The 18,292-nt window shown below is 53.3% G+C and overlaps 1 protein-coding gene across 4 annotated transcripts in view; it reads right to left on the reverse strand.

Moving 5' to 3' along the window:
• TRAF7 (TNF receptor associated factor 7) overlaps positions 1 to 18,292 on the reverse strand; it is a 31,101-nt gene that overhangs the window by 1,071 nt on the left and 11,738 nt on the right. For 3 of the 4 annotated variants that reach the window (XM_027736049.2, XM_027736050.2, XM_039382369.1), the window contains 17 exons: positions 17,735 to 17,826; positions 13,525 to 13,641; positions 12,118 to 12,210; positions 10,485 to 10,518; positions 8,595 to 8,778; positions 7,751 to 7,885; positions 6,423 to 6,640; positions 5,778 to 5,851; positions 5,323 to 5,371; positions 5,058 to 5,185; positions 3,991 to 4,073; positions 3,539 to 3,578; positions 2,965 to 3,081; positions 1,743 to 1,865; positions 870 to 989; positions 526 to 657; positions 239 to 358 (listed from right to left, as the gene is read on the reverse strand). In XM_027736049.2, coding sequence (XP_027591850.1) covers positions 239 to 358; positions 526 to 657; positions 870 to 989; positions 1,743 to 1,865; positions 2,965 to 3,081; positions 3,539 to 3,578; positions 3,991 to 4,073; positions 5,058 to 5,185; positions 5,323 to 5,371; positions 5,778 to 5,851; positions 6,423 to 6,640; positions 7,751 to 7,885; positions 8,595 to 8,778; positions 10,485 to 10,518; positions 12,118 to 12,210; positions 13,525 to 13,641; positions 17,735 to 17,826 — 1,859 coding nt within the window. Of the gene's footprint in view, positions 1 to 238; positions 359 to 525; positions 658 to 869; positions 990 to 1,742; positions 1,866 to 2,964; positions 3,082 to 3,538; positions 3,579 to 3,990; positions 4,074 to 5,057; positions 5,186 to 5,322; positions 5,372 to 5,777; positions 5,852 to 6,422; positions 6,641 to 7,750; positions 7,886 to 8,594; positions 8,779 to 10,484; positions 10,519 to 12,117; positions 12,211 to 13,524; positions 13,642 to 13,891; positions 14,033 to 17,734; positions 17,827 to 18,292 lie in introns of those variants that run through there. The other variant, XM_027736053.2, reaches the window with a different exon arrangement.

An 18,292-nucleotide genomic window follows, 5' to 3' on the forward strand; every position in this document is an offset into this window, starting at 1 on the left:
CAGCCCATTCCAGTGTTTAACAACCCTTTTCAGTGAAGAAATTCTTCCTGATGTCCAATTTGAACCTCCTCTGGAACAGCTTCTTGTCCTGTCACTTGTTGCCTGGGAGAAAAGGCCGACCCCCACCTTGCTACAACCTCCCGTCAGTTTGTCTGAAGACAATTCCTAACTCATTTAATGCCCCAGTTCCAGCACTGGAAGAGCACAAACCATGCTGGAGCAGGCTGGGGTGACCCACCTTTACAGTGCTGTCCACAGCGCCGGAGAAGAGGCGGCCACGGGACACGGCGAGGGCGGTGACGCTGCCCTGGTGCCGCAGCAGCGTCTGGGTGCAGATCATGTTGTCCATGCTCCACACCTGCGGGGACACGGCAGGCGTGAGCCACAACCCGGGAAGGGGGATCTCACGTCACAGGCCCCGAGGCAGGTGCCACACCGAGGGATGGGGATCCCCATCCCTCTTCCCTCGAGGTCCCCCGTGTTGTCACAGATTGCCGGGGCAGACGCCCAGCCCCGCACACGTACCCTGAGCGACCGGTCGTAGGACGCGCTGAAGACTTTGGTTTGATCTGGTGTGGAGATGACAGCGAGGGCATAGACCGTCCCCACGTGCCCTGTCAGCGTGCGGACCTGTTCCTTTGTTTCTATATCCCAGACCTGCGGGGGAAGAGCTGGGCTCGGAGCTGTGCTGGGATGAGGCCACCGCCCTCTCCTCCGAGAGGTGTTTCCACCTCCACACACACTCCAAGGTGGGTGCTGTGCCCCCACGCTCCACGTGTGGCAGGGGGGACAGGCAGGGCCAGGTGCCCATCTCCACGCCCCTCTCCCCCAGCCTCACTGCCAGGAATGCATCCCAGCCCGTTCCTTACGTGGATGAGGTTCTCGTAGGTGCCGCACACGATGTGGTGGTTGGTCACGGCGATGGAGTACACGCTGCCCCCGGACGTCTGCAGCACGTGGACACACTCCAGGTTGCGGATGTCCCAGATCTGATGGAGACACCGGAGCAAAGGCAGGATGAGACCCGTGCAGGAACCCCTCTCCAGGGGCGAGATCCCTTGCAGCCATTCTGCCACGCACTGAGTCAGCCTGGCTCCATGTGTGCCCAGATCACACCTTCAAGGACAAATCTATCCAGCTGGGAATGTTCAGTACTGATGATGAGCAAAGCCCTGCTGTCTTAATTGGCTGCCCAGCTTTGAACATCCAGGCTGAAAATGTTGTGGAGACTGCTCACCCCGTGTGTGACTACACACACACATGCACTCACAACCCACTCCTTGATAGCACTACAACCTGATGCAGACAAATTAACAGGGATTTATTAGCACTGAGGAGGGTAACTTGCAGTTCTGTGTCCCCCAGATGCTGAGGTGAAGTATTCATCAAAACCTGAGCCAGCACAGAGCGTGGAGGGCACTGGGAAGCCTCACAGATTTATGGTAACTCTGCAGCCAGCCAGTGACCTTGCCCTGTTATCAGCAGGAGTGGGAGCACAGATAAGGCTGCAGCAGCCGCAGAGGCGGCACGAGGCGCCAGGGCCGAGGCCCCAGTTTATCCCAGTGAGCCTCCCCAGCAGCCCCCAAGGCCCAGCCTGCAGAGATGCAATCAGCACAGGAGAATCCTGTGTGTCAGCAGTCATCTCACATCCCAGCAGCTGCCTCTGGTCCTGCTCCCCAGGGGAGCAGAGCACAGGGGGGCACAGGGAGAGCCGCTGGGTCCCACCAGTGCCAGGGTCCCACCTTGATGGTCTGGTAGGATCCACTGTAGAGATAGTTCTGGGAAGCCACCAGCGCTCGCACCCAGTGATTGAGACCTGTCAGCTCCTTCTTCAGCTTGAGCTCAGTACCTACAATATCCCAGACCTGTGGAAAGCACAGACAATACACAGAGACATGGAGGAGAATCCCAGTGGGGCTGGGCAGAACATGGCCGGTGCTCCCCACCCATGCCCACCCTGCAAGAGGCCCTCACAGCTTCTGTGGGGATCCTTGTGCCAGCTCTGCTGCCTGCTGGGAATGGCCTGAACCCACTGACTTGCAGATAAAATACAATAACTGCTGAGTCAGCACGTTCCCTGAGGGAGCCAGCCTGGACACTGCATTACTGCTGGCAGAGACCCTTCCCTAGCACAGCCACGGGCTTGAAAACCTAAACCACAGCTGCAGTAAGGAACTGCCCTGAGCTTCCACTCCCAGCCTGTCTCCACAGAGCTCCATTCCCAGTCTCTGGCGTGCAGGGACTGACAGATCTCACTCCCCTCCACTCTGAGCAGCACTCCTGGCCTGCTCAGCTCATCTGGCAGGAAGTGGCTGGGGATGGCAAACCCAAAAGGCCCCATATTCTCCTTCTGCTCAGTCTGGCTGCTCCCCCAGCCCTGAGCTCTCTCCAGAGCCGAACCAGTCCAGGCCCTGGTTAAAGAAAAGAGCACACATCCTCTTACAGATGGACGGGCCCATAAGCTGTCTCACCAGGAGCTGGAAGCAGAACCATGGGAATCCAGCCAAGGCTTTAAAGGGCAGCTTGCAAAGCTGTTCTCTGATTTCTGCATGTTTTAGGTAGAGAATGCAGACTCAAGATCCATTGGAGGCGGTTTCAAAACAGGCAGCCTGAATCCCCAGCCAATTCCAGAGCCCAGACATGATTCCCAATGGTCTTAGCAGGTCTGTTGAGGGTCCAAGGACACACACACTTGGGACTTGCCAGGATACTCCACCTGCAGCCTCAGGTTTACAGAGTTGGAAGAAAAAAAGTGCTTTTGCAGCCAGGTCCCAGAACACCTTTGACTTGAGTGCAGAGTATGGGCTAAACCTTTGCAGTGCTGGCTTCTCTGTGGCTCAGGAGAGCGTAGCAACAAGGTCACCTACAGACCAAAATGCCACTTTCTTCCTGTTTGGACACTTCTGTCTGACAGTTTGTACCCTTGGTCCCACACCAGCCCCAGAGGAGCCCCCTGAGCTGTACCTTGATGGCTTTGAGGGAGCCACTGAAGAGCATGTTGTGTGAGGAGACCAAAGTGCAAACAGGATTGTCGTGTGCTCGGATCGTGTTCACCTTCTGCAGGTTTTGAATATCCCAGACCTGCAAAGGAAAATCACAGACTCACGGAAGGGTTCAGATGGGAAAAGCCCTTTAAGATCATCGAGGCCAACCGTTCCCCCAGCACTGCCAAACCCACTAAGCAAGAGCACCCATGAGGGGCAGGGCAAGTCCTTCGTGCTGAGGCCCTTCTTGACATACAGGTAGGACAGGGCACTCGTCTGAGCCACTGTCCTGGCTGATCAGGACCAACCACCCTGTCCCAGCTCACAGCACCAGCCTCCTGCTCCCCCCACAGGAGCAGGGACTGGGAAATCCAGCCTGCAGGAAACCCCCCAATCCAACCCATGAGTGACTTGGCTGAGGCAGTGGGTACAGCACACACAGGTTATCAGTCCCACACCACTGGCAGCTGAAGAGCCTTCCAGAAGAAGGTCCCTGCTCCCGAGCAGCCTGTGGCTCTCCCATCCCGGCTGCAGAGCGGGGTCAGGGTACTCACAATGATGGTGCAGTCAGCAGAGCCACTGTACAGCTTGTTCCTGGAATGTCACCAGAAGACAAAGGGGGGTCAGAGGAGGACAGTGCCATGTGCAGGTTCCCAGTTTGTCCCCAGGCACTGTCTGGGCCAGGAGCTGCAGTCCCACGGCCTCACTGGGACAAGACTTCACACACCCACCCCGAGAGCGGGGCTCCTGGCTCATGGGAGGCCAGGCTGGACTGGCCCTTGGAGCAGGAGGCCAAGCACCCTGCTGGTGACCAGGGACAAAGCCAGGACACAGGGGACACCACAAAGATGCCGCTTTGTCCATTTTTAAAAAGCAGAGGCAAGATGTGCCTCTGATGCACAATTTTGGCCTGTGCAGGGCAGAGGATGGGAACTGTCAGGGCATGCTCAGGAGCCCCCATGCTCTCCCCCGCTCTCCCCAGGGGCAGATGTCCCTCTCCACTCACCCCTGGATGCAGAGAGCCAGTACAATTCCATCATGACCCTCCAAGGTCTTTTGGCACTTGTATGTGGTACAGGTATCCCACACCTAACAGGAAACACGAGGCAGGAGTTGGGAGCGGGCAGGATGTCAGCAGCGGAAGGAGGAAACAGGCTGTCTGTCACCTGGGCACTGCCTGCCGAGTCCTGGGCACGGATACACTTGTCTGGGAAAGGAAATCTACTGCAAAGGGTCAGGTTGAAGTCAGTGAGACCCAGGACAGCAGCAGGTATCAGCCCTCTGCAGCTCTGTCCTCCTCGGCCCAGGCCAACACAACAAACCAAACCAGAGGAGCAGCTCTCAGGCTCCTGCTTCAGCAATTCTCACCCTGTCCTGGGGCTCCAATGGCACAGCACAGCCTCCTCTGCCACTGCAAAGTTTTCCCCCTGAGCACACTCTGCTCTCTCAAGAGGGAATGTTGTGCCCGGAGCAGCCAGGACAGGGGAGTTTCTTTCCCTAAAGTACAGCAATATCCGTTTTCTTCCACGTGGCTCTAAAACCAAGGAAACTAAACTAAAGCTCTGCTCCTGGCAGGATTAGTCGTAGCAGCCCGTGGGGGTCCCCAGCCCAGCCAGCAGCCACCACAGTGACATTGGGAAGGGCTGTTTAAGCTGCACCAGAGCAGTGCTGTCAGTTTGAGTTACTGCAAACAGGACAAAGGAAAACAAACACGCCATAAAATGGGAAAAGGACACTTTGGATCAGGGACAAATGTTTTGTTCTAAGATGACTTTTTATAACAAAGGAAAATAAAATCAGAAGCTGAAATAGGCTTGAATACCCTAAACACCACATAAAGCAAATCCAGCAGCAGCAGGAATGAGATTCTAATCTGAGCTTTGCAAAAATAACTCTTGACTCTCAATTTCACTATCAAGTAATGTTTCCTCCCAGAGAATTTTGCCCAACTATAATCACAAAGAATCATTTAAGATTCTTTGGGAGAAAGTTTAAGAAGTGACATTCCCCCCCCCAAACTGAATTCAGTGACAGTGACAGTGCAGAAGGTGCACGGAACAGACAAGCTCTTACCTTAATGGTTTTGTCTGAGGAGCCACTGAAGAGCAAGTCTCCTATGGAGTACACACACAAACACCACACAGGGCCCTGGTGGCCCACAAAGGTCCCCTTGCACTTGAAGATCTGCTGAGGATCATAGGCTGCAGAAAGGAGAGAGCAGGTGAGAGGTGGGAGGACAGTGCTGTTCCTTTGCACATCTGTAAACACTGCCCAAAAGGGCTCCATGGGCCACCACCCACACCCAGCCCCAGGGGAGGAAGCCCACAGGGATACTCACATCCAAGGATGCCCATGTTGAGCCGAGCATTGATGTGGGAGAGCTCATCCTGAAAAACAGAACAAGCCATGTGAGCTTTCCACAAGCAGGGAGAAGGGTACAGTGTCCCTGGCAAGTGTAAAAGGCCCAGGCTTTGGAGCAGAGGGTTCTTCCCTTGCTGCAGGGCTCCTTTCCTCTGTTAACACATTCCCAGAGCAACAACAGGCCGAGAAAAGGCAGCAGAGCCAGTTCCAGCAGCAGCCCAGATGCAGTGACCAGCACGTGCTCCCCAGGCTGCCTCTGACTCAAACCCTTCCCCAGACCTCGACTGCAGTACAGGCAAACCAAACCTGGTGTGAGCAGAGCCAGCAAGCAGGGAGGACCCCAGAGCCTCTCCCACTGCAGGACAAGCCTAGCTAGGAGCTGAGCCAGCTAACTCCATGCAATCCCTGCTCCATCCCAGGGCCCCTCCTCACATTCAGCATGGAGGCGTCCCTGCGGAATTCCATCAGGTCCTCGCTCAGCTTGCTCTGGTTCTCGTCCAGAACATCTACAAGAGAAGGACAGGCCCACAGTCACTGCAGAGCAACTGAGGGCATCCCAGGGAACAGGCAGAGGACACCCAACTGCCACCCAACCTCTGAACACGGAGGGAGGACACACTGCTGCTATTGGCTGGGAAAGCAGGAGGGTGTCTGCTCCTCAAATGGAAATTGTACCTGGATGCTAAGAACCAGCAAATCTGGGAGCACAACAGGGGTGTCTGAGAGCCCTGCTCACTCCACGATAGCTGCACTGTTGGCTATTTGACCTGCTGATTTTTATAGGGGCCTGTGCCCATGGACTGCACAGGAAAAAGTCATAGGAGAAAGGTGGCAGCTGCCTGTAGACATTACTAGGACTTGCCACGTGACCAGTGAGTGCAGGATTAGGTCCCAGGATGTTCAGGCAGCAAAGTCAATGGAACCCCTATTTGTCCCTCTGCAAGGAATATCTGAACCTCCTGAAACCTGTTCAGCACCAGTTTTAAACATGGAATGAGTCCTGTAATGCATCATCCAAACAAAGAGCTTCCCTGTCCCTACAGCTCTGACCAGAGAGCTCGTCCAGAGCAGACTCACCAAACTTCAGCTCCAGGTTCTTCTCCAGCTGGTCGATTTTCTCAGAGAGCTTCCCCAGCATGGAGCGCAGGAAGGCGATCTCCTGGTCCTTCTGGGCCATTGCCACCTGCATCTCATGGAAGCGATCGTCTGTCTGCTGCAGGAACTCCTTCAGACCCTCGAACTTGCACGTCTCCAGGTGGGTCTCATAAGTGTCTTGGTTTCCTATGAATGTACACCTGAAGGGAAGGCAGATGCTGGCTGGAGCAGGGCTCCCAGGGAGACTCCTTGCTCAGCTGGCTCCTCACTGGAGCTCCAAGGCCCGTGTGGCTCCCAAGCTGTCCTGCTCTTCCCACCAGCAGCAGGGCTACTGTGATTCATTATCCTTCAAAGGATGGATTCAATAATTTTGGATGTCTTTTCCAATCTTAATGACCCCATGATCCTGCTGGGTGCAGGCAACTGCAGGGCAACATGGAGGCCAAGCAGCTCCTGTTCTTCTAGCCAGAGCATTGGCCCCAAACCAGACTGTCAGTCTGGGTAGTTGCAAGGAAAAGCAGATCTTGGGCAAGAGACAGTGTGGTGTCAGTTTATGTGCTCACCAGGAGCACCAAAATCAGTGGAAAAAACTGGAGCTGACCTCAGCAGATGCTGACTTGGGCCTGCAGCATGGCAGGGAGTCAGGGATGCTCTGCCAGGACTTGTCTTACCCTGCCTCTGCCAAGACATGTCTAAGGATCATACAATCACAGAGCTGTTGAGGTTGGAAAAGGCCTCTAAGACCATCGAGTCCAACCGTTCCCCCAGCACTGCCAAGCCCATCACTAACCCATGTCCTCAAATGCAACATTGGCTTTTAAGTCTCTCCAGGGATGGTGACTCCACCACTGCCCTGAGTGGTGGGCTGGACAACCCTTTGTGTGAACCCTCCTCCTGCAGTAACCCCAAGCAGGGAACCCCCAGCCCAAGCTGTCCCCCCGCTCTGGTGACAGTGAACCCTCTGGGGCAGATCAGCACTTCCCTCGCCCTGGTTGGCAAGACACTGCCACGGTGCTTGAATTACTCTTGTAATCCTCCTCCCTTCATGCTCTGACTCTCCTCCAGCTGTTCTTCTGCCTTCTCACACCTCACCTTCCTCCTGGGCTCACACCTGGGCACCAGGACCTGCCTGTTCCCACCAGGAGAGGGGTTCAGAGGTTGCCTCCTGCAACCCCTGCAAACCCTCAGCTCGGCCTCAGGCTGAGCACAGCACTGGGGAGAGCTGCTCGGAGTCCTTGGGGCCACCCCAAGGCTGCAGTGACCAAAAAGCAGCTCAGAAGTTACCCCACTCAAAAGCATCAGGTCCTTACCCGTACTTGGAGTGGGGACACTTGATGTGCTCGCACTCCTTGAGGTGTGCCTCCAGGTTCATTTTGAGCAGAGGAGGGCAGCTGGGGTTGTTGGGGCAGCGCACGGGCCGGTAATCACAGCTGCTCTCATGGTCCCTGCCCATGGAGAGAAGCAAAGGGAGGGAAAATCAGCAATGAGCAAAAATTAATGGAAGCAACACAGGTTGTCAGGAAAGGAGCAAACCAGCCCTGTAAGGCTGTCAGGTCCAAAGCCTCCTGCTCTAAGACTGCAATTCTAGCTTTTAATTCTCATTTGACCAGAAAATTGAGAGTAATAACAGGCTACGTTTACACAGGGCATATCTACTTCTGCAGCTGAAGGGCTGAGCCTTCAGGCACCCACAAACAACAGCTTTCCACAAGCAGGGAAAGCTTGTGGAAATCCCTATCAGTCCAATCCCTATCAGCCAGGTGATAGGGAAAACAGGGAATGCATTTAGGAGGGGGAGGGAGACAGATTTCAGATTCTCAGGATATAACTAGGATAATTACTCTCACAAAAAGAATACCAAGGTCTCTCCTTGACCATACCACAGTGTTTCACCCCAGAAGTGAGGGGGCTGCTCTCACAGCGTCCCTGTCCCAGTGCTGGCACTCAGGTAAGCTGGGAGCAGAGAACAGCATCCTTCCCCTGAGACAACCCATGCACCACCATCCCAAGAGTGATTTATCCCCTCAACCCCCCTGCCCACTCCCACTCCCGGCAGCGCTGGCAGGAGCGGCGCGGCCCCGGAGCCGCAGGGCAGCTCAGGTGTGGCAGGCTGGCACAGCCCTTTCCCTGAAGAGGCTGGAACAGGGCACTTACTTCCTGGCACTCAGCTTGATGGTGAAGGGGCACCCTCGGGGGTCCACCTCGAAGGCGGTGGGCTTGCTGCTGGCCGCGGCTCGGCACCCGTACTTGCAGTGGATGAAGAGCTCCCCGATCTGCTCCGCCACCGCGATGTTGTTCACCACCACGGTCAGTTTGGCATTGTCCACGGGGCACTTCTCTGCCAGGGAGGGACAGAAAACACAGTCAGCAAGGATTAAAGACAGTGCAGGAGCATTTCCAGGAGCCTCTGCGTGGAGATTTTATTCTTTTGCCTTCCCTGGCCAAGTCAGCCAAGTCCCAGGTGGGTGGCCGTGGAATGAGCCATGAATATTACACAAGGTCTGTGAGCCACTATCTTTAGTTAGTCTTGGGGCTTGGAAAAGTTACAGTTTTTGTTAAATCATGATAATTTGAGCAAGCTACCAATGAAGGATGGCCACACTGGGACAGGCTCCCCAGGGAAGTGGTCATAGCACCAAGCCTGAGTTCAAGGAGCATTTGGATGATGCCCTCAGGCACATGGGGGGATTGCTGGGGTGTCCTGTGCAGGGTCAGGAGCTGGACTCAACGATCCTGATGGGTCTCTTCCAGCTGACCATATTCTATAATTCCAATTCAGACTACCTTGTGCCTGGTGAAGTGTGAGTGCTTATAGGCAGAAGCCCCATCCATAACGTGCTCTCTCACCCAGGCCTGGGCTCAGCTCCAGCTCCCAGCAGCACCATGGGCCAGCAATCACAGAATCATTTAGGTTGGAAAAATCCTCCAAGACTAATGACTTCATGCTTTGACCGATGTCCACCTTGTCACCCAGCCCAGAGCAGTGAGTGCCACGTCCAGTCGTTCCTTGGACACCTCCGGGGTGGTGACTCCACCACTTCCCTGGGCAGACCCTTCCAAGGCCTGACCACCTTTTCCAGCAAGAAATTCTTCCTGATGTCCAACCTGAACCTCTCCTGGCACAGCTTGAGGCCATTTCCTCTTGTCCCATCACTTGTTACCGGGGACAAGAGGCCAACTCACATTTGGCTACGACAGAGGCAGAAACACGAGCTTGGAGGGCAGGAGCAAAGCTGAGCAACTTGGGATTGCAACTGCAAAGCCTTTTGCTACAGAACATGTGGGTTGGGACAGATATAGCAAAGCACAGTGAGGGGATTATCATGCAAAGCAGAGGGACCCTCACATGTGGAAGGTGAAAATTGTAAGGCAGAAAGAGCTGCTTTTCTGCAGAACTTGCCCCTCCTGGGCTCATTGTGCTGGTAATGCCAACGGCTTGGCTTTGTGCTGAACAACAACTTGCCAAGAGGGGCACAGGCTTGTGCCAAAAAAAGTCTTTTTTGCAGTGCAGAGTCCAATCCAAGTGGGAGCTGGTTATCCCAGGCCAGCAGCCAGAGGCTTGGGCTCCCTCAGGGTTCTGGAAGAGCTGGGTGAGCTAAAGCAGCTCTGTGGGGCACAACCAGGGGCCAGAACGTTGGCACTGAGGGGCTGGGGGAGGAGTGGTTGGTTGGGCTCTGCCAAACACAGCCCCCCTGTTCCTTAGCCAGGCAGCCACAGAAAGCTTTCTGTCTGAAATCAGTGGGTCAGCTCTGGGCGAGACGTGTATTATCCTGGGATTATCCATGGCATACTCCACGATTTGAGAACATCCTGTGCCCAAGAGCTGGGCCCAGCCCTCCCTCCAGTGCCCAAGCTCCAGTGTGTTCCATGGGAGCTACACGGCCCCCGAGCCCCAGCCCCTCACCGCTGCAGTGGCAGATCTGACTGACAGCTTGTTTTAAGCCCTTTGAATATTTTTCTGCAGGTTTCTTTTTAAGTGAAAGCAAACAAACCAGAAAATAACAGTGTTTTGGCTGCATCACACAAGAGCAGTTCTGTACTCACCAGATGTTAAGGCACATCTTCTACAAAACGTGTGCTGTGGAGACAGAGAGGAACAGCAGCGTCAGCGTAAAACGAGAGCAGGCTAATTATTCCCTGTGGACAATGATGGGAAAGGTGGAAGATACCCAAGCCTGTGGCTCAGGGGCCTCGGCAGCTGTTCTGCCTGCTTTAGCTCAGCACCACAGGGCAAAGCCCAGCTGCTTGCTCAGGGTGCAGCACAGGTCCTGCTCCTGAGAGTATTAAACTTTGATGTTCTGCCCCGTTCAGGATCAGGCCATGATTGTGGTGACAGCCAAAGCCACGGGCATGTTCTGCTACACTCTGATATTCACAGAATCACAGAATGGTTTGGGTTGGGAGGGACCTAAAGATCATCCTGCTCCAACCCCCTGCCATGGACAAGGACACCTTCCACTAGACCAGGTAGCTCAGGGCTCCGTCCTGCCTACTCTTGAACTTGTCCAAGTCCTTCCTACCCTCTGCATGGGGTTTCCCTACTTCACCTTCCACTTTAGCCCATATTATGCCTCTCACAACCCTGAGAAGTCCTCAAGGGAAGGAGCAAGGGGAAGACTGGCCTCTCCCTGTCTTTGCCCAGTCAACCCATTACACATATGCCCCTGAAACTCTTCTAAGGCAGCTGGAGCTGCCCTGTCCTGCTGCCAGGAAGATGGAACAGCTGGTTTGTAAGTCCATTAAATGCTCTGTAAATTGTAGCACTTTAAATAGCTCCCTCTCTCTGTTCTTGCAGTTTAACTTGATGAAGTAACAAACACAATCTGCCACACTCACGAATATAAAGGCTGCAGCATTTCACTGCTCCTGACCTTGCCCCGTGGGCTCCCTGGAGCCTCCTCAGCCACATTCCCCTGCCACAGGGCCAGCGCCCGGCAGCGGCTGCGAGTCCCTCCCCAGAGCTGTTATCTGTTATCTGCTGCCCTGCTCCTTTTCCTGCCCGGCACAGCTGCACGGAGCGCCCTCCAGAGCTGCCAGACCAGGACTGCACACCAAGCCAGGCTGCTTCCTGCACTGGGTTTTTTTCCACGTTATCCAGTGCATTTCAGAGTCTCTGTGAAGAGCTGCTTTCTGAAATGGTGCAGCGAAACTGCACCAATTTCCAGCACTTTTGGGGAACAGCACCCTCACTGCAATAAACAATCCGGAGCTGTTGTTGCTACAGCCCCATCCTGGTAATCAGAAGCACATCAGAAGCATTAGAGAGCCCATCTCGAAGCCATCTTTCTTCACAAGTAGCACAGAAGCAGGAATAATTTACAGCTTCTATTAAATCCTACTAAAATGGAATCCAGAAGAATATTCATAATGCTCTGTGCCTTTCATTTGAGGATTTCAAATCCCTTTGCAAGCATTAACTACACGAAGCTTCAAGCCATTTTTGTTTTATAAGCAACACTTCCCTCCCAGCTGAGGAGCAGCCATTGCTGGGGTGCCCTAGAGCTCCCTGCAGAGCCCTTCAGGACAGACTGAACATGGCCAGGACAGGGCAGCTCTCCTGGGAAAAGCCATCCAACTTTAGGCAAGCGCCAGGATTGCTGGACAGTCAGTGGGGACAGTCAGGGCTTGGCTCTGGCTCACACAGGACACGCTGGTGATTTGAAGAGCTCTGCCTTACCCCACAGGTTGTGATGACTGGATCCTTGAACACACTGCAGCACAGCTGGCAGCACAGCTTCACAGAGGGCTGCTCAGCAAACACCAGGGGCTCCTGCAGGGACAGAAAGGGACAAAGACAGCACAAGGATTAGTCCAAACACAAGAGCCTTCCTCTGCAGAAGGAACAAAATACTCCTCAGAGGTGAGTCTCAGGGAGCCTGGGGCACTGGGCACACCGGGGGGTTCAGTGTCTCAACCAAACAATCTGTCTGGATCTGCTGAGTTCCAGTAAGAGGCGGGGGAAGAACAAACTTGGGAGTGGCTGGAGACCCTCAGCTCATCACAAACTGGGGGCCACCAGCATCTGGCAGGATCAGGACCTGACAGCAAACTGCTCAGACCAACTTCTCTGTCAGTGACTCAAGTCACCAGACCTGTGTGAGCTGCACTGGCTGAGACTTTGTGCTTGGTTGGACTGAACAGAGAGTTGTCAAAAATGTACTAAGCCTGGAGTTTGAAAGCAATTATAGAGCAGCCTGCCCTTTTGTATTTTTGAAACATCCTGGAGGAAGGGCTCTTTCATTCCCTTATGAAGCAGAAACAACATTGTTTCTGCTGCAATGGACCCATCTCTCCAGTTTTGTTTACCAACTACGACTGCCAGCACGGGGCTCTGAGCACGTCCTCCTGGAGCAGCATGGCTCCCCAGGACCCTGAGCATGATCTCCTGGAGCAGCACAGCTCTCCATGCCATGCCAGAGCAGGGCTTCACATTTCAGAGCATTTCAAATCAATCTCTGCAGCTCAGTCTGTCTTTTCATCCTATACTGCTCTCAGAAATGCAAACACAACCCCCTGGGTTCCTAAATATGAAACACACTTTCATCCCAGATCAGTGGCAAAACACCACCTGACCTTTTATTCATCCAGTCTGGGGTTAGTTACTGGGTCACAAGCTAAGCTCAGCTTAAAAGTATCCTCCCCTAACATGCAGACAACTCCTTGCACTCTCCAGGGGCTTACAATCCAGTCAGTGGGGTGCCACACATCCCTGAATGTGGGATAGGGCTCCAAATCCATAGGGAATTGTATTTCTCTAGCTGCCTGGGGCCAGACCACCAGCCTGAGCCTTGCAACCCCCACTGCTCTGCAGCAGAGCCAGGGAATCACACAGGACTTTGCAAAGATTTACAGTTTATCTGGGAAGCAGAAAAGCCTCACCATTGTCCTTGCTCCACAGACAGGGAAATGGCTCAGAAGGAAGCAAAGCCAGTGGTGGAAACAAAGTTAAAGCCGGAGTCCTGACAGCCAGGCACCACAAAAAACCTGTCTGTGACAGCTCTGTGTTCTCACAAGAGTCCACTAAGTTACTCTTTTGTCACTGCACTTCCTAATACTGCTCCTTCAGACAATCCCAAATACCTACTGGCTCCTCCTCTTCCTCATGGAGTGAGAACGTCGAGCGCAAGGACATGTTGGACTCGGAGTGCAATGAACGGACGGAGATGGCCGAGTCAGAGCGGCGTGGGGTGCTGATCGGGGGCTTCAAAGAGATAAAACCAGCTCTGGTTAGTCCAAGTAATTCCCAAACTCTGTGTGAACACTTCAAGTTCAGTCCTCTCCCTCCCAAAACTACGCTGCTCCACTCCAAGCTGCACTGAGCGGCCCTGCTGCTGTGTGCCCTTCCGTGCACTGTGCTCAGAGACAGGATTAAGGTTTAACTTCCTAAACCGGGCTGACATCTAAATTCCAAGCACGTCCCTTTCTCCAAGGTGCATTCGCTGTGCACTTACCGTGGGCACCCGCAGAGCAATGGTCTGGAAGAATTAATCCTTCATGGAAAGCTCTGTAAATCTCCCCCAGAGACTGCTCCGGCTCCTGCCCTGTCTCCAATCTCTGCAGCAGCACTTGTTGTTGCACTCGCTATCTAACTTCTGCCAAATTTCTTTGCGTAAGTGTGGAGACTTCCTTCTATTGAATTCCCTCACAGCCCGGCTCTGCCGCTTCCTGCTCGGGAGGGGAGAGCGGAGCGGACACCGCGCACCGACCAACGACAATCCCCCTGGCTGCAGCGGCCTTGGGATTGGCTTTGAGGGAATGCTGCCTCTGGAATATTAACCAGCAGTGTATCTCTGAGGGGGGAATATCAACCAGCAGCACGCAGCCAAGATGAAACTTGGCGTCAAAGCAAAACTGGACACTCTTCAGATCATGAAGTGTCTGGATTTGGGGGTCCCAAATCCACCTGGGAGTGCAGCCAGGGCTGGGTTACTTGAGAAGAGATGCTCCTGGTAGACTGGGAAGGGTGCAGAGGGAAGGAATAAAGGTAGTCAAGGAGCAGAATGGATGTTTTGACAAAGAAATGGGAGAATGAAGCTGTAAGCTTCTGACACCTGGCACCGGGAGGTGACCGATGGCACCTGCACGTGTCACCTCTACATGGCTTGGATGTAGCTATGTCAGCCACCAACTCTGAGCAGTGCTGGCTGGAAGCAGCTCTGGAGATCACTGGCTGGAATTGAGACTCTCCCTGACCCTGGAGGCCAGCCCTGGCACTGCCCAGCTGGAACAGGGGAAGCTGCACGGACCAGACTCTGCTGCCCCAGGTTCCTGTGCAGCACCTTGGGAGCGAAACACTTTCCCTCGTATTCCATCTGAACCTTGTGAGCTGCAATCTGTGCGTGTACCCTGGGTCAAAGGGGGCAACATCAGACTCAGGGACGGACAAAGGCAATGTAGGAGGGCAGGGGGGCAGTCAGGAAATCCAGCAAAGAAAGCTGTAGGATGAGGTTCAGAGGCTGCAATCTGAGTGCAGCCTGGCTGGGCTGCAGAAGAGGAGCAGATCAGGATCCTGCTGGTTCCTCTGCTGCTTCAGTTTTATGATCCTGCACTCCCAGGAGCTCAGAACTGCTGCATCTGCTCAGAAGCCAAAGCATAAAGCTTTTTCTTAAAGACAGCATATTTATTGGCTAAACAGGTAAACCTTGAGGAGGAAGGGTTATAATGAGTAAATCAATTTTATGTGTATCCATTCAGCTTATTATTTTCCTCCACTAGTAACAGAAGTTATTAAAATAACAAGAATGACTGTGCATTGTTCCCACTCTGGAGGGGACACGGAGTGGAGGGCAGCACAGGCAGGCTCTGCAGGGAGGCAGGTTTATCACAAGAAGCATCCTGGGTGGTCAGCAATGGAGAGGGGGACTGCTCCCAAAAACATTTCCAGGAGATAGAGGTGTGAGACACAGACTTTCAAGGCTTCTGTAACACTGTGGGCTCAGAGCCCTGTGTCCTGGTTGGGGTAATGTTGGTGTTAACTACACAGGGGACAAATGAATGTGCTGAGAAAGCTCCCTCATTCCCTTGGCTGCAGAGACAATGTGGAATGGCAGAGGATGTGCTGGCATTTACAGACCCTCTGGGTCTCTTCAGCCTTGCTTCTTGCCAAGCAAACAAGGACAAGACTTGAGAGACCTTATTTCTGCACTGAACATCAGGTGCATCTTCAAACAGCCCAAGGATGGAGCTCCCAAATCTTCTGATGGAAGATGGATAGTTTTTGGCTGGTAATTCAGTCCAGCCTCCAGTTCAGAGGTGAAGTTCCCTGTAAACAACAGACTTTGGACAGCCAGGCAGCCTTCACCCACTAGTATCTATTTGTGCCAATATTCAGCTGTAACCTTTAGCTGCAGTTCCCATCACCTCAGCTACAAGTGCAGGCTCCACGTGAAGGCTCCAGCAGAGTCCTCATGGGGACCTGTGGCACTATTTTCATGGAAAGCTGACAGCAGCTGCTCAGTAATCCCTGCCTTGCACACGGAACACACTGCTCTGCTTTGGGTTTCATTAACAGAAGCTTTAAAAAGAAAGAAAAAGGGGTGGTGGAGGTCACAGAAGGGCTCTGACGCGTCTCCAGCTGTCTCACTGATGGCTGACAAGCCCTTGGCAGCTTCTGGAGGAGGGAAAACTCAGTGATGAGGAAGGGAAATCCCAGATTATTTCTTGACAAAGCAAATGAAGCTTCCTAAAAGGGTTAGTGAGTCTGTCTGGAGCGGCAGGCAGAGCAGGACTGGGGTGGTTCCGGATTGTCAGCACCTCATGCTGTTTCCTGAACCACTCATTAATTCCCCTGCTATTTTTGCTTAAGAACATTTAGCACTCCGGGCAAGGTGGGCTGAGACTGCCCAAGAGGATTGGGGCTGGATCCCAGGAGAGATCTCCCCCATTTTTGGCTGCACACCTTAGTTCGTGACACCAGGGTTTTCAAAGGAGCTTTTCCACCAGACCTGGCTAAATGAAGTATCCCCAGCATCCCCTCCTCTGCAAAACTCCTCCCCTCTGCCCTGTGAGAACTGCCCAGCTCGTGAGAAGGGCACAGTGAGCCCAGCACTGAGCCCACAGGGGTCGTGCTCACAGCCAAGGGTGGCCTGGAGCAGTGGCCCAGCTCCGTGGGGTCAGTGAGGGGATGGAGAGCTGCACTTGCCAAGGACACCAGGCAAATGTTCAAAGGACTTGTTAGGAAAAAAAACAAACAAAAAACCCCATGGGCTCACATAAAACACAGCAAGATGTCTGAGCAACAGAAGGAACTTTATAGGATGCTGACAATAAAGCTCTTTGCAATCTGGTGTCAAATTTATTTTCAGAAGTGTTGTAGCTCCATATTGTTGCTGACCCCAGTCTGTCAGGGCATAACTCCAGCAGCAGGGATCCCATTTACCTCTAGCTTGGAAGCTGGGTCTTGTAACCTGACTAAGTCTACAAGTACTTTATTTGAAGTTTACTACCAACATGCTTAAATCTAAACAGAGCTCATGGCTGTGAGACGTGGTTGGAGCACCAGGGACAGGAGAAGGTCCAGGCCTCAGAGCTGTCCATCCTTTCCCTGAGGTTTGCTTTGCTGTTGCTGTTCCTGATTTAATTGATTTAGCTGATTTAATTTCTCTCTAAGCAGCTAACCCTGAGGCCTGTTGAATCACTAAATTCCCCAAAAACATCTTACTCAGAAGTGAGTAAGAAAGCTGGATGCAAAATTGGGAAGTTCTTTTCCGCAAAAGTATTGGGAGACACGGGAATGGTTTGTGTGAGAAGCCCCCAGGAGCCCAGCACAGTCTGTAGTGTCCAACATCCCACTCTGCAGGTTCCAAACCCGCTCCCTGTGGCCAGAAGCCCCATCTGGAGGTGGGAATAGGAATGGATTCTACGGCCTCAACTGCAGAGCCAGCTGGGATCCATCCAACAGGCCCTGACCAGACTGCCTGGCCTCAGTCACAGCCCAGACATCCCTGGCTGTGCCTGTTTCCTCCTGAGCACCTGCTCTCCCAGAGCCAGGTACACACACAGGTCTGTGGCATTTGTACTTCCCAGGCTTTGAAACCACATAACCATTTCAAGCAGTGTGAAAATGAGCACCAGCAGCACCAGCTTAAAGCCCCAGGTCAGAATCAGCTGCTTCCCCACGGCACCAACCACAGGAGCAGCCAGGAATGCTGAGGCTGGTCCTGCCCCCGGTGCAGGAATCTCCCTTGGATATAACAGTGCACAGGAATGATGAGGGAGGCAGAGGACTCCAGAGGAACACCAGACATCTCTCATCTCTCAGCTAAGCCAGTCAGGAGGGCCCTGGCAACACCTACCATGCCATCGTCCTCATCCCGTGGGGAATAGGTGAGCGTGCTGGAGGAGGACGGGGTCCGGCGGTGCTGCTTAAAAGTGTTGGTCCCGTCAGCTTTGAAGGGAATCAAAGAAAGAAAAACAAGCATTTAGGCTCCTCAGAAACATTCCCAAACTATGGGTCAGCCTCTGTAGCTGTAAGTGTTCCTTAGAAAAGGAAAAGACTCGGGATTCTCCAACTCCAGTTTGTGACTGGACATATCAGGTAGAACAACCCTGATCTCTGAGAGCTTGCCCAGAAAAGAGCACAGGTTATATTCTGTCAGGTTCACAGGGTAAAAACACTATTAAAAGGAAACTTTATACTCCCACATATCTCAGTCACCAACAAAAACTGCTTGGATCCAGGAAGGTCTGGATACTCTTGCAGCACAAGGGAGGCATGGTAAATTAAATATGAGATATTTGTATAGAGATTGTGTTACTGACTCGTGTAAAAGTTTGAATGTAAATATTCTGGAGTCCAAAACCACCTAGAGTCCAAGACAAATGTAATCCAAACATCTTCCTCAGGCACATGT

This window comes from Pipra filicauda, unplaced genomic scaffold, assembly GCF_003945595.2.
Source record: "Pipra filicauda isolate LSUMZ 115617 unplaced genomic scaffold, ASM394559v2 scaffold266_size1643727_pilon, whole genome shotgun sequence".
Classification (NCBI taxonomy): Eukaryota; Metazoa; Chordata; class Aves; order Passeriformes; family Pipridae; genus Pipra; species Pipra filicauda.